The 15,642-nt window shown below is 47.1% G+C and overlaps 1 protein-coding gene across 1 annotated transcript; it reads right to left on the bottom strand.

The window, feature by feature from the left end:
• Positions 1-6,314: 6,314 nt before the first annotated feature.
• On the bottom strand, positions 6,315-13,039 carry SNU13 (small nuclear ribonucleoprotein 13). The gene is given in 4 exon segments (XM_065589287.1): positions 6,315-7,345; positions 8,653-8,715; positions 8,718-8,772; positions 13,007-13,039. Coding segments are annotated over 4 exon segments (414 nt in total). The 3' UTR covers positions 6,315-7,082.
• Positions 13,040-15,642: the final 2,603 nt, after the last annotated feature.

Genomic DNA, 15,642 nt, shown 5'->3' with positions numbered 1-15,642 from the left:
CCCTTACTTCTTTGGAACAGCAGGAATGGCATAAAAGAGATGCTGTCATGTACAACAAAACTTGCTCATTTTAAATAAGGAAGTGGAATAATCTATGGTGGTGGATGAAATGGTGCTATATTACTATCAGGCTCACCTCGCAAATGTGTGCGCTTACAAGAACTACAAAAGTGGCACCTTACTGTACTGATTAACACATTAAACATATCAGAACCAAAATCATTATGCAAGAACAAGTTGGATTCTATTCTGCCTTAAGCATAATCAAAGTTGTCAACATATACTGATAATAGCATAGGCAGAAAACTATTTAGTGCTCAGTAATAGCAGTTGTTTAAACAAAAAAAAACAAGCCACCTGGATCTTTTCCTTTTTGAAAGCTAAATTGCCCAAGGAAAAAAAAGGCTAAGGATAACTAGTTTCCTCTTAAACATTAAATATCAGGTCATGTGTTCCCTTTGAGGAGGGAAGAGGGATAATGACATCCCATTAGGCCAGTGTTTTCAAACTTTTTTTTTTTTTTTTCTGGGGACCCAGTTGAAGAAAATTGGTGGTGCCTGCAACCCAATGGAGCTGGGGATGAGGCAGTGTGAGGGTGAGGGAGTCAAGGTGTAGGAGGGGGCTCTGGGCTGGGGATGAGGGGTGCAGGGGGCACTCAAGGCAGGGGCAGGGAATGGGGGCACAGGCACAGACTTACCTCGGGCGGCACAGCCGGGGTGCACTGCGGACCATGCTGTGTCCCGGAAGCGGCCGGCAGCAGGTCTTGCTCCTAGGCGGAAGCGTGCAAGCAGCTGGCTGCTTTCTGGGGCACAGCACGGTGTTGGAAAAGGTAGGCACTAGCCTGCCTGAGCCGGGCAGCAGTGAGAACGGGACTTTTAATGTCCTGGGCAGAAGTGCGGACCAGAGCAAGGGAACCCAGCCCCTTACATGCTGGGGTCACGACCCACAGATTGAAAAACACTGCATTAGGCATTAACCCAGAGACTGCTTTTCCACTCTCGAAGGAGGGTGAGTCAGATGCCTGAAAGCAGAGAGCTGTGAGCAATAACTTGAAAAAGGGCATGTTGTGATGGTTCCTCTTCATTACTTCCAATGATTTTTGTATCAAAGTGGGACATATGCCATGTAAATGTGTTTGAACTGCCAGCACTAGAAAGTGTCAAGACTAGTGAACACATCCTTTCTATGTAGTTAAAGAAGCAGGTCTTGTTCTAATCTAGAAGACAGTGTAACTACACTTTCATCATTGTTTTCATCCTATAGTCTACCCCTTTCTCTATGTATAACAGGTGCATGAGCTTGGCTCAGAAGCAGGGCTAAGCTGTTGTAGGCAAAAGGGGGTGATGTTTTATGGTGTAGTATGGGCCTCCACACCACATAATAGTGATGTGGGGGAGGGGGGGATTGCTCTGGACCCTTTTCCTAGTGAGCCCTGACTAGAAGGTTAGCAGTCTACAATTCTGGAAAGAGATTCTGATGCTGTCACATCCTTACTTTGTAATTAATATGCACATATCTCAAAGGGTTTTCTGGTGTACTCTCTAGTACAGGAGTGGGCAAACTATGGTCTGGGGGCCACATCTGGCCTTTGAGCTCCTGCTGGGAAGCAGGGTCTCGGGCTTGCCCTACTCCACACAGCTCCCAGAAGCAGTGTCATATCCCCCCTCTGGCACCTATGTGTAGGGGCAGCCAGGGGGCTACACACACTGCCCTGGTCCCTAGTGCCATCCCCGCAGCTCCCATTGGCTGGGAACTGTGACCAATAGGAGCTGCAGGGGCAATGCCTGCAGATAAGGCAGCATGCAGAGCTGCCTGGCCCCACCTCTGCATAGGAGCCGGAGGGGGGACGACATGCCCCTACTATTGGGAGCTGCTTGAGGTAAGTGCCACCCAGCACCTGCACCCTGACCCCGTCCTGCACCTCAACCTCCTTCCCCAGCCCTGATCCCCCTCCTCAGTCCAAGCCCAGAGCACCCTCCTGCACCCCAAACTCATCCCTAGCCCCACTGTGGAGCCCCCCTGCATCCCAACCTTGACCCTGCCCAGAGGTCTCCCCCCCAACTCCTCATTTCTTGCCTCACCCCAAGCTGGAGCCCACACCCCAACCTCTAGTTCTGTGAACATTCATGGCCCACCATACAATTTCCATACTCAGATGTGGCCCTCTGGCCCAAAAGTTTGCCCACCCCTGCTCTAGTATGGAGGTGCTGATTAGGTAAGTTACATCTTCATAGCACTCAAGTGGACTTCATGGTCTATTTTGCTTTTAGCCTTGCCTCAGTCATGATTTTAACAGACCCTTTCATTATGTAAAAATTTAGCAAATAATGAAAATGGGGTTAGTTTAATTGCCTCTGCTCCCTTTAACAAGCAAACTCTCCCTTCACTCAAGAATCCTTTATTCCTGGTGTTCTTGTACAGTGTTAAAGGAGACAACTGTCTTGGCATGCTGTGAAGTGTCTAGGCCCTTTACATAGTGGTGGCTGTGAATACATTCAGCTATCATAGTTGAGAAACTCTTATAAGGAAATGTTTCAGAGTAGCAGCCGTGTTAGTCTGTATCCGCAAAAAGAACAAGAGTACTTGTGGCTCTTGGGACTGAGAGGGACCAAGGTGCCACAAGTACTCCTGTTCTTATAAGGAAATGACAGCTCTACTGTAGTTAGGGTTGAGAGGTTTACTGTTTAAAAGAAACTATTCAAAGGTCTCTAAAAGCCCCCTGGTAACGCAGATTGCCTTGTAGTGGTGTGGGATAGGGTTAGTGGTCCACACTTGGGATCATCTGAGCCTCAGATCCAGTCTCCCTAAAAATCAGCCAATGGCTTTTAATGTATTCTTGTGTACAGGTGGGGGGTCAGGTAAATCCTAAACAGCTGAGATGAATCTCACCTATGGCAAGCTTACAATTCCAGGTTGGTGCATCATCAGCTTGAACCAAAGCAAATGAAACATGCATGCAGCTAGAGTAGGACTTTGCTAACAGCCACAGGGCTTGCATGTAATCTCTTGCCACAGTAACTGGGTGACTCAAGGTGACATGCTGTGGTCAGTGAATTTGACACCCCCCCCCCCAGAGTAAATTTGAGCCTTACTCTGGGCAGTTTTCAGAGACTGTTCCTTATGTGGCTCTTTTGGATAATTTTGTCCAGAGCCCAAACTGTCCAGTTTGAGAGATTTTGAAGTGCTCTAAAATCCACATGCAGACTCCCCTTTTATTTTAGAAGTATTAAGAAAATAAGCATTAATCAAATAGACAGAACAGGAAAGGCTCCAGTAAGTAAATGGGACTGTGTGAAAGCACATCAGTGGCAAGGTGTTCTGATACACAGCCCCCCCTCACAAACTGCTCAGAAGTTTGATTTTTATAATTATGGAACAGGGAAGGGACTCTGCCCCTTTAGGCTGTTATGGTGGCAGTACTCCCCACCTCCTGACCTTTAGTGGTGTAAGGGATCATTCAAACCCTGTTTCTGAAAATCTCATTTGATGAGCTGGGTTGTCAAAATTTTTTTTTACAATCCCTTAAATCAAGTTATGTCTATACTATAGGACGGGGTGGGCAAACTTTTTGGTCTGAGGGCCACATCTGGGTATGGAAATTGTATGGTGGGCCATGAATGCTCACAAAATTGGGGGTTGGGGTGCAGTAGGGGGTGTGGGCTCTGGGGTGGGGATGAGAGGTTCAGAGTGCAGGAGGGTGCTCCAGACTGGGACCAAGGGGTTTGGAGGGCAGGGGAGGGGGGAGAAAATCCAGGTTGGGGCACAGGAGGGGGGTCAGAGGTGCAGGCTCTGGGCGGCACTTACCTCAAGCAGCGGCACGGCCCCTCTCCAGGTCCTACCTGGTGGCGCAGCAAGGCAGCTCTGTGTGCTGCCCTATCTGCAGGCACTGCCCCTGCAACTCCCATTGGTTGTGGTTCCAGAGCAGCATGTGGAGCCCCCTGGCTGCCCCTATGCATAGGAGCCAGAGGTGGGGACATGCCACTGTTTCTGGGAGCCGTGCGGAGTGGGGCAAGCCCCAGACCCCGCTCCTCGGAGGGAGCTCGAAGGCTGGATTAAAACATCTGGAGGGCCGGATGCAGCCCCCCAGGCTGTAGTTTGCCCATCCCTGCTATAGGAGCTACAGTGGCACAGCTGTGGCATCATAGCTATGCCACTGTAGTGTAGACATTTCCTACAGCCACAGAAGGGCTTTTTCCCCAGTAGTATAGCAACACCTCCCTGATTAACTGTAGGTATCAATACTGCCACATCTACAGTGAGGTCGTCATCAAAAAGGACATTTGCTCTCTGAGGCCTGGTCAACATAGCTAAGGTGGTCAGGATGTGAAAATCCACACCCGACCTACCTTACTATGCCAGCCTAACAGTGTAAATGTAGCAATGTTGATGGGAGAATGCTTGGGGGGGGGGGGGGGGGGGGGAGGTGTAGTGTTCCCACATTGCAAGAAAAAACACACCTGGTCAGCATAGCTTACTCTACAGGACTACTCTTGGATTCCTTACTGACACTGGGCTCTCCCATCATAATGGCCATGACTATAATGCTTTCTACCATCAAAGACCTGAACTTAGGTATTCATGGCTTTGTCACCTCTCAGTTGAACTACAGCAATGAGACATACCTAGGCACGATACCTGCAGCACTTAGGGAAACTCCAACTAGCACAAAACATTGCAGCACATCTCAGCAATACATGCAACTGTGAGCACACACCTGTCCTCTGCTCTACACTAGCTTCCTACAGAATACTGAATCAAGGTCTTAGTCTCCTGGGTCCGGGCCCTTGAGTGCTTTGAAGATAAAGACTATTTAAAGTTCCAGGACAAAGTGTGATTGACTGCTTTGCTCCTCTCACACAGTGGAACTTTACACTACAGATTAGCTTTCCTCTTATTGTTGAGACAGAACTTGTTCCAGAGGCAGTTGGAGACTATGGAACCAACACTCCCCAGGAACCATCACAAGCCACCGCTTTCTGTTCCAAATGTAAGGCATTTCTTTGACCTTGCTTTCTTCACTATAAAGCAAACACCCACCTTACCAAAGACACTCCACTGCCTATGCTTCCCTTGTGGGGAAGAGGATGGGAGAACATAACAGTGTAGTCATGTTACTTAATACACTATTAGAAGACGCCAAGAGATACTAATGAGTGTGGTATAAAAACCTAGAGAGACTAGACGACAGCCTGGTATACATCGGATATAGCCTCCAGAACTCAAATGCTGAAATAGGGTATACTTATCCCTCAACATACATGCGCATCTCTGTATCACAGCAAGAGCCCTTCCTACCTGGCTCCAACTGATCCCACCATTCAGTACAGCTACACCTAACAGTTAACACAACCAGAGTGCATCTAGATTAGCATTAGAATTCAAGTCTGCGTAACCCAGCCCGGCCAATGGAAAATTTGTTCATGTCCACTTATGGCACCCTCCCCCACCAGTGGTAATGCCAATTACAGGATTGCCGTTAATACGGCGTTGTAGGGGTGGCACCTATCTTAACTTTTGGACAAAACAGAAGATTTACAGTTAAAAAATAAAATTAAATTAAAAAAGCTGGTGTGGGTGGTAGGCAAAAGATCCAAGAGCTAGTGTGGCCAAAAGAAACAGCATTCCAATGAGGAAAGGCCACGGAGAAGTTCAAGGGTGTCTCTATTCATCAGTCTTGTGTCTGATGAAGTGGGCATTCACCCACGAAAGCTTATGCTCCAATACTTCTGTTAGTCTTAAAGGTGCCACAGGACTCTCTGTTGCTTTTTACAGATTCAGACTAACACAGCTACCCCTCTGATATCTATTACACAAGCCTCATTTCACCTTTAAAGGTGAAAAGAATAGACAGACTTTCTGTTTTCATGTTCAGTTCTAAAGCTAGGCCTTTACTGATAGTAACAATACACCTTTGGGAAGAGTCTGAATACTTACACTGTTCCTTGCTATCCTTATTTCTCCTTCACCACATGTGGGCCTTGATAAGCTTCTTCCTACCAGGAAGTAGCAAGCTTATTTTCTTCCCTGGTGTGTGCAGTTTTGCTTTGGTGGGGGTTTTTTTTTTTTTTTGGGGGGGGGGGGGGGATTAAACACCCTTGAGAACCAGCCTTTTGTAGATCACAGCAATGCTGCAGACAGACGCACCACTACTAAACAAAATGATAGAGGGCAGCTCTAATATGCTGCATTAGAATGCACAGCATTAGCCCTGGGGGGCAGGGGTGTCTCTAATTCATTTTTAATTGTAAAAGGCTGTTAGCAGCACATTCCTATCCAAGACAGGCGGAGAGAAGTCACGTACATGAGTTGACAAATCTGGGAATATATGGATTTATTTAAAAAAATACCAGTTTAAAAAAAAAAACAAAAACAAAAAAAAAAAAAAACCACCAAGCAAGGTTAGAATTATCACCCATAGCATTGTAGTAGGATTTCTCCTCCCTCTACACCTCTCATACAGTGGCCTCTTGACCAAGTCAGCAGATATGGTGAAAATGGACTTGGCCTGTATCCTACACTACATAGTTGCCACTGTCTTTGTCCCCCCGCTATTATTTGCCTCTCCCTTAAAGCAGCAATTGCTGAATATACATCATTACATGGCAGATCCACCGTAATTTTCCTCATTGGACCAAACCGTCTAGAACACATACATTAAATTATTCATGTCTGTTACAGGTCAAACTTATCACAGAAGACTTTGCTGCAAAATGAAGGAAGCTAATCCATTATTGGGGAAGAAAAAGTGTAGGTTAATCATGCCCTCAAGTGGGGCAATATGTTATTTTGCATATCACACAGGAGGAGCTACTCTCACTCTGTTGAGCAGAGTTTTGAGAACTAGTACTGCAAGAATGTCTTCTGAAAGGCCGGCAAGGGAGAGAGGGAGAAAATCTAGACTCACCCACAGTGAGAGTTGAAATATATAATAGGAGCAAGCCACTGTAAAACAAACACCTGGCATTTTGAAACAAGAGTTTGGTATCAAACTATTGTATTGTCTAACTATCATTAATTTCCTCCCCAACTTTTTTTTTTTTTTTTTTTAATTATGGATTTCAGCTATTGGGTTTTAGGCAGATTTAAACCAACAGTCTCTCTATAGCTTGCTGGACCGATTGAATCTGAGGCTTCAGTTGTGACCCTTCCTTGATGGTAATTGAGCAGGCAATGACAGGCCGGGAGACACCACATGCCCGGCCCAGGGCCTGCTTGGAGCGCACAAAGACATAGGGCACATTCTTGTCCTCGCACAAGAGAGGGAGGTGCAGGATGATCTCCAGGGGCTCAGCATCTGCAGCCATCACAATGAATTCTGCTATTCCTCTGTTCAGTGTTTTAGTGGCTGGAGAGAGAGAGAGAGAGAAGGAAAAGGATTAGGTGGAGGTCTTGGTGTGGAGCATATTAACACAAGAGAACGTTAGGAAACACAAATCTATTTAGTGAATCCATTATAGGCAGATGCCACAGTAATGCTACTAGGAGCCCTAGTCAAGGACCAGGACCCCACTGAGCTGGGTGTTGTACAACCAGAACAGAGATAGTCCTGCCCCAAAGAGCTTGTGAAAAGTCTCCTGAGGAAAGTGGTGGATTTGGTATCATAAAAAAAAAAAATTATATTATATATATATATATATATATATATATATATATATATATATACACACACACATATACACACACACATATACAGATTGGACAAGGCTGTTGGGAACATATTCTATGAATCAAACCTGTATTGTTTGACAGGGAGGGAGTGAAGGAAGGTGATATATGCGATTGTATAGATAAAACTGATCCAACAACTTTTTTCATTCTATTTTTTATAATTAGGACATAGGAGTCTGGTTTGTCTGTATCCTTGCCCAAAGCCAGTGGTGCCCAAACTTTCCCCCTCACGCACTGCCTTACCAGTAATGGAATATGTCTGCAGCCCCCTGGGCTAGCAGCGAAGTCACAGCTGGGCCGAGGACAGAGTGGGGGCAGGTGGCTGAGCTGTAGCCAATACCCAGGAGGGGAGCCAGGTCTGGACTGGGCCCCCCCGCCCCCTCGGACATTCCTCCACACCCCCCAGTTTGGGGACCACTGCCCTAAACACTATCAGTTCTTAGGCAGCACAGCAACGGGCACTACAGACAAATATTAAGGATGTAATCCTGACAAATTAGTCTCACCACCAGCCAGCCATCTTCTAACACACTCTCCCCTGCTACCCATCCCCAAAACACACAATACCACACAGGAACAGTTATACCAACAACCCTATTTTGTGCAGTTAACAGAGAGGCAGGTGGCAGCTGCACAGTTTTGCTGAAGAGGTTAGTTTTGTTCCTGCTAGAATATTCTGTAAGGGAAAAGAAAAGAAACCCCAAACATTTGCATAGGCCAGAAACTGTATAAAATAAACAATGTGGATTTGGAAGGGTGAATAACCAAACATCCCAATTCCACAGCTGGAGACAGGGGAAGACAACCATCATCTGTAACAACTAGTGTGGTAAACTATATGCTCTAGGAATTATCTGGGGGAAGTTCTCTTGCCTCAGAGGTCAGACTTAGATCATCACAGTGATCCCTTTGGGCCTCAGAATCTATTAAACCCTTTCTTTACTTTCAGCAAACACAGCATGTTTTATAACAAACAGACCTCACCTTCATTGGCACCCTTGCGTAGCTGTTTGTAGTTGCAGGACTGCTGTACAAGGTCCAGCAGAGTTTGGTGAGTTGTGCATCAGCCAGTGGGTAAGCTTTGGGGTTCACTTCTGCCTCAGTCTAGAAAAAGGCAAGAATTACAAGAAGCAGAGAAAAGCTTCACTTGGAACATTCACAGGCAGATACTGAGTTTAACACATCCAAACTCCTTAGAACCACTGCTTCACATCCTGCCAGGATCAACTCAGTCCCTGACTCTTCTAAAACACCTACACAAAATCTATCCACAGATGAGACAGGAAACACTGAGGTCCTGTCTGCTCTGCATGGACACTAAAGATTGCATGGCATCCCAAAGTTACATACACACACAGGTTTGTTCTCAGTCCTAAACCAAAGTTCCCCTCCACATGCTTTTGTTTCACATATACCATGCCAATTCCAGCCCAGACATAGTTCAACAATGAGCCCTTGCAATTTCAGGTGCTATGTTAATATAAAAGGTTTATCTGCCAACATAGGGACAGCAATTGCACATTTTTAGATCTGAACGTATAAGAATAATCCTGTAAAGAGAGTCAGGCACCAGGTTTATTTTTGAAAAGGCATGTTTTAAGAATTAAGAATGGAATTTTCTGAGAACAATTCAAAAGGAAATCTACTTAACACTTCTCCCCCCGCTCCAAGTGTTGGAACAGTTTTGTGCTAGCGCCTAACAAGCAGGAAGTAAAAATCAACCAGGCTAGTTTGTGTCCATGATAAGTGAAAACAAACAAACAGCATCAATAGGAGAAGAGTTAGAATTCTTTTCTGTTTTAATGAAGGCTTTTCTACAACCTTATGTTAACAGTTAAACTGTTCTAGAGCTGCACAAACAAGTGACAGAATTTGAGGCCCTTCTGTAACAGGGATATGCTTCTGCTCAGGGTCAGCTCTACTATATAAGTAGCCAGACACATAGTAAATATTCAGACAGGTGATTGTGGAACTGAAAGGAGAGGGAACAGGTTTGTCTAGACAGAGACAGCTCTGCTTCTCCAGTTTGAGACATTCTTATGCCTTAGAAAGGCACAACAGGATACCTCCTAGGAGACAGTGTGATCCTGCTGGGAGAGCAATACAGTGGCGCACAGACAATCCAGGAAGTTTTTGGAAAGTGTAGGGGACAATTTCCTGGTGCAAGTGCTGGAGGAACCAACTAGGGGCAGAGCTCTTCTAGACCTGCTGCTCACAAACCGGGAAGAATTAGTAGGGGAAGCAAAAGTGGATGGGAACCTGGGAGGCAGTGGCCATGAGATGGTCGAGTTCAGGATCCTGACACAAGGAAGAAAAGGAGAGCAGCAGAATACGGACCCTGGACTTCAGAAAAAGCAGACTGACTCCCTCAGGGAACTGATGGGCAGGATATCCCCTGGAAGAATAACATGAGGGGGAAAGGAGTCCAGGAGAGCTGGCTGTATTTTAAAGAAGCCTTATTGAGGTTGCAGGAACAAACCATCCTGATGCATAGAAAGAATAGTAAATATGGCAGGCGACCAGCTTGGCTTAACAGTGAAATCCTTGCTGATCTTAAATGCAAAAAAAGAAGCTTACAAGACGTGGAAGATTGGACAAATGACCAGGGAGGAGTATAAAAATATTGCTCAGGCATGCAGGAGTGAAATCAGGAAGTCAAATCACACTTGGAGTTGCAGCTAGCAAGAGATGTTAAGAGTAACAAGAAGGGTTTCTTCAGGTATGTTAGCAACAAGAAGGAAGTCAAGGAAAGTGTGGGCCCCTTACTGAATGAGGGAGGCAACTAGTGACAGAGGATGTGGAAAAAGCTAATGTACTCAATGCTTTTTTTGCCGCTGTCTTCACGAACAAGGTCAACTCCCAGACTGCTGCACTGGGCAGCACAGCATGGGGAGGAGGTGACCAGCCCTCTGAGGAGAAAGAAGTGGTTTGGGACTATTTAGAAAAGCTGGATGAGCACAAATCCATGGGGCCGGATGCACTGCATTTGAGGGTGCTAAAGGAGTTGGCGGATGCAATTGCAGAGCCATTGGCCATTATCTTTGAAAACTCATGGCGATTGGGGGAGGGTCCCGGATGACTGGAAAAAGGCTAATGTAGTGCCCATCTTTAAAAAAGGGAAGAAGGAGGATCCAGGGAACTACAGGCCAGTCAGCCTCACCTCAGTCCCTGGAAAAATCATGGAGCAGGTCCTCAAGGAATCAATTCTGAAGCACATAGGAGAGCAACGTGATCAGGAACAGTCAGCATGGATTCACCAAGGGCAAGTCATGCCTGACTAACCTAATTGCCTTCTATGAGGAGATAACTGGGTCTGTGGATAAGGGGGAAAGCAGCGAATGTGTTATTCCTTGACTTTAGCAAAGCTTTTGATATGGTCTTCCACAGTATTCTTGCCGGCAAGTTAAAGTAGTATGGGCTGGATGAATGTACTACAAGGTGGATAGAAACCTGGCTAGATCATCGGGCTCAATGGGTAGTGATCAATGGCTCCATGTCTAGTTGGCAGCCGGTATCAAGCGGAGTGCCCCAAGGGTCAGTCCTGGGGCCTGTTTTGTTCAATATCTTCATTAAAGTTCTGGAGGATGGCGTGGACTGCACTCTCAGCAAGTTTGCAGATGACACTAAACTGGGAGGAGTGGTAGATACTCTGGAGGGTCGGGATACAATACAGAGGGACCTAGACAAATTAGAGGATTGGACCAAAAGAAATCTGATGAGGTTCAACAAGGACAAGTGCAGAGTCCTGCACTTAGGACAGAAGAATCCAATGCACTGCTATAGAGTAGGGACCGAATGGTTAGGAAGCAGTTCTGCAGAAAAGGACCTAGGGGTTACAGTGGACGAGAAGCTGGATATGAATCAAAAGTGTGCCCTTGTTGCCAAGAAGGCTAACGGCATTTTGGGCTGTATAAGTAGGGGCGTTGCCAGCAGATCGAGGGACGTGATCATTCCCCTCTATTCAACATTGGTGAGGCTTCATCTGGAGTACTGTGTCCAGTTTTGGGCCCCACACTACAAGAAGAATGTGGAAAAATTAGAGAGTCCAGCAGAGGGCAATAAATATGATTAGGGGGCTGGAGCACATGACTTATGAGGAGAGGCTGAAGGAACTGGGATTGTTTAGCCTGCAGAAGAGAAGAATGAGGAGGGATTTGATAGCCATTTTCAACTACCTGAAAGGTGGTTTCAAAGAGGATGGATCTAGACTGTTCTCAGTGGTACCAGATGACAGAACAAGGAGTAATGGTCTCAAGTTGCAGTGGGGGAGGTTTAGGTTGGATATTAGGAAAAACTTTTTCACTAGGGGGGTGGTGAAGCACTGGAATGGGTTACCTAGGGAAGTGGTGGGAATCTCCTTCCTTAGAGGTTTTTAAGGTCAGGCTTGACAAAACCCTGGCTGGGATGATTTAGTTGGGAATTGGTCCTGCTTTGAGCAGGGGGTTGGACTAGATGACCTCCTGAGGTCCCTTCAAACCCTGATATTCTATGATCTAATGGCTAGAACACAGAGTGGACTTGGGAGACCTGGGTCACGTGCCACTGGATGGCTAGGTGAGCTTTGGCAAGTCATGTCACCTCTATAAATTTGTTAGTCTCTAAGGTGCCACAAGTACTCATCGTTCTTTTTGCTGACACAGACTAACACGGGATACTACTCTGAAACCCCCATATCTCAGTTTCCCTCTGCAAAGTGGTTTGAAATCTACAGACAAAAAGCAGTATAAGAACTAAATATTGTTATTGCTACAAGAATTTTTGCTGTACCTTACCCCTTTGTATTATGGTCAATTAACATTCAATAAACGGAGACTCATGTTGTGAAATAAGCAGCAACATCCTATACTGTTCTCTTACCTCATCACAAGGCAGAGGACAGGGAAAGCATAGCCTCCATGTGCTCCCACCCAGCCCTGTACTCCCCCACACCGAGATGTGGGGAGGTAGCTATCATCCTGCTGGTCTTCGCAAGCTCCCACCCCACCCAGCGGAGGCGTACGTAGGCAGCGAAGTGAATGAACGGGAATCGGGACACAGCGCTCAGAGGAGGGCGAGCAGTTGCGCACACAAAAGCCACAGGACATGACCGCAGTTGCTGTGACGGGTCAGCTGCCCTGTGCGCGGCAGTAGGAATCATGGACGGGTGTTCAGATATACGGGCGCCCCAGCGGCCTCTTCCCCCTCCCACGTGGCGGCCCCTGCGCTCCACGTGCCCCGGCCCAGGCAGGGCTCCCGGTAGCCAGCCCGGCGAGCCCCTTCCTTGCGCACGCTGCTTGCAGAACGCGGAGTGTCCCAGCGTTCCGCCCGCCGCCCCCCACGTGCTTAGCCATCAGCCCACATGGGCCACCCCGGCCTGGGCGCCACTCACCATGGCTGCGCTGTAGGCGAACCGAGCCCTTCCCTGTGCGGAGCGGAGCGATCCTCTCGGCCCGAAAGCTTCACGGAGGGAAAAAAACTAAAACGCTCTAAGTGCGTCGCGCCCGGAAATGAGGTTTAGCTGAGCCCGGCCGGGCGGGGAGCCAGGAGAGACTCATCTTAAAGGGCCAGCGCTGCTCTTTTTAAAAACCGGCCAGGTCTAATCTGGATATACGTGGGTTGTGTTGTGCATTGCGCCCCCTGCGCGTGATCAGGTCCCATTACAGAAGCAACAATTCAGGAACCAACAAGGAGTCTGGTGGCACCTTAAAGACTAACAGATTTATTTGGGCATAAGCTTTCGTGAGTAAAAACCTCACTTCTTCGGATGCAATTCAGGAACCAGAGACCAGCTTTGCTTGCAGCGAAAAGGGATTTTGGCGGAAACATTCTTCAATATCCTGCTCAGCCTGGGGTTTCCATATAGAGATTGTTATGCTGGAGGTTAGAGGCAGAGCTGAATTCTGATTTCAAATGCATTCTGAATGGAAAGACAAACCTACTCACACTAGACAAGGCACATAAATTATTCAGGGTAGTTTGGAGTAACAGGGTGAGATTTTAGCTGGGCATCAACATATTTTTCTAACAGTGCGATCTTTCAGACGACTGAATCCTCTCCCAAAGAAAGAGGTGGACGCTTTGTTGACAGTATACTGATACAGTTCCCTACTAGCCAGGGTATGGAGAATGAACAAGATGTGTCTGAAAAGTACGTCATTACAATTTTAATTTCTGTTGCTTTAGACTCTAAGGACTTGCTTTTCAGAACAGCTGATAATCATAATTCTAGTTGAAGGCTCTAAGAGCTATGGCACTTTGGAAAACTAGGCTCTAAATTCTGTATCAGCTGATTGCCTATCTTGATCCTTAGTTCCTGACTTTCATCTATATTGCCCTGGATTTCCACATGTAAAAAATTGAGAGAGATAACGTGTTATATTTCTAGGATATACAGAGGCATACAATTATATTCCTTTTGCTGTAACTCCACCTTTGTTCTCTTTTGTCTTTCCATATTTCATTCTTTTTTAGTCTTTGTTCCATCTTCCCTATTCAGAAAGAGATGCAAATGTTTAACTCATTTTTAAAACCTTCCTAGTTCCAAATGCAAAAAAACCATCATGATAATTTTCTGGACTTGGAGAGACATAAGCAAATATTGTGCCTGCTAATGTCATTCATCCGAAGAAGTGGGCTGTAGTCCACGAAAGCTTATGCTCTAATAAATTTGTTAGTCTCTAAGGTGCCACAAGTACTCCTGTTCTTCTTTTTGCTGTAATTATAGTTCTGGAGACTACTATCTCTTAGGTATTCTACAATGCAGTTACTGCACTACAGCAGCAGTTCAGGCATCTCAAACACACACAGCTGATGTTTAAACTCTGACTTGAAGGGCCCATCTCTAGGGGTAAGAAAAGAGATTGAGGCCTGATCTACACTACGAGTTTAGGTCGAATTTAGCAGCGTTAAATCGAATTAAGCCTGGACACATCCACAGGACGAAGCCCTTTTTTTCGACTTAAAGGGCCCTTTAAACCGGTTTCTTTACTCCACCTCTGACGAGGGGATTAGCACTGAAATCGGCCTTTCTGGGTCGGATTTGGGGTAGTGTGGACGCAATTCGATGGTATTGGCCTCCGGGAGCTATCCCACAGTGCTTCATTGTGACTGCTCTGGACAGCGCTCTCAACTCAGTTGCACTGAGCAGGTAAACAGGAAAAGCCCCGCGAACTTTTGAATTTCATTTCCTGTTTGCCCAGCGTGGAGAGCACAGGTGACCACGCAGAGCTCATCAGCACAGGTAACCACGATGGAGTCCCAGGATTGCAAAAGAGCTCCAGCATGGACAGAACGGGAGGTACGGGATCTGCTCCCCATATGGAGAGACGAATCAGTGCTAGCTGAACTCCTTATCAGTAAACGAAATGCCAGAACATTAGAAAAAGTCTCAAAGGGCATGAAGGATAGAGGCCATAACAAGAACGCACAGCAGTGCCGCGTGAAAATTAAGCAGCTAAGGCAAGCCTACCACAAAGCCAGAGATAGGGTTACCATATTTCAACAATCAAAAAAGAGGACGGGAGGAGCCCCGCCCTAGCCCCGCCCCCGTCCTGTCCCAGCCCCGACCCCGTCCTGTCCTAGCCCCGCCCCTGCCCCTTCCACTCCCTCCCACTTCCTGCCCCCTCAGAACCCCCAACCCTCCCCCCCCACTCCTTGTCCCCTGACTGCCCCCTAGGACTCCACCCCCTCCCTAAGCCTCCCTGCCTCTTGTCCCCTGACTGCCCCCTCCTGAGACCTTCCCCACATCCTAACTGGCCCCCTAGGACCCTACCCCCTACCTGTCCCCTGACTGCCCCAACCCTTATCCACACCCCCACCCCCTGACAGCCCCCCCCAGAACTCCTGACCCATCTAAACCCCTCTGCTCCCTGCCCCCCCCTCCTGGGACCCCTGCTCCTAACTGCCCTCCAGAACCCCACCCCCTACCTAAGCCTCCCTGTTCCTTATCCCCTAACTGCCCCTTCCTAAGACCCCTCTCCCTAACTGCCCCCCAGG

The sequence above is a fragment of the Chrysemys picta genome, chromosome 1 (genome assembly GCF_011386835.1).
Source record: "Chrysemys picta bellii isolate R12L10 chromosome 1, ASM1138683v2, whole genome shotgun sequence".
Taxonomy (NCBI): Eukaryota; Metazoa; Chordata; order Testudines; family Emydidae; genus Chrysemys; species Chrysemys picta.
This window is presented reverse-complemented; position numbering and strand designations above follow the sequence as displayed.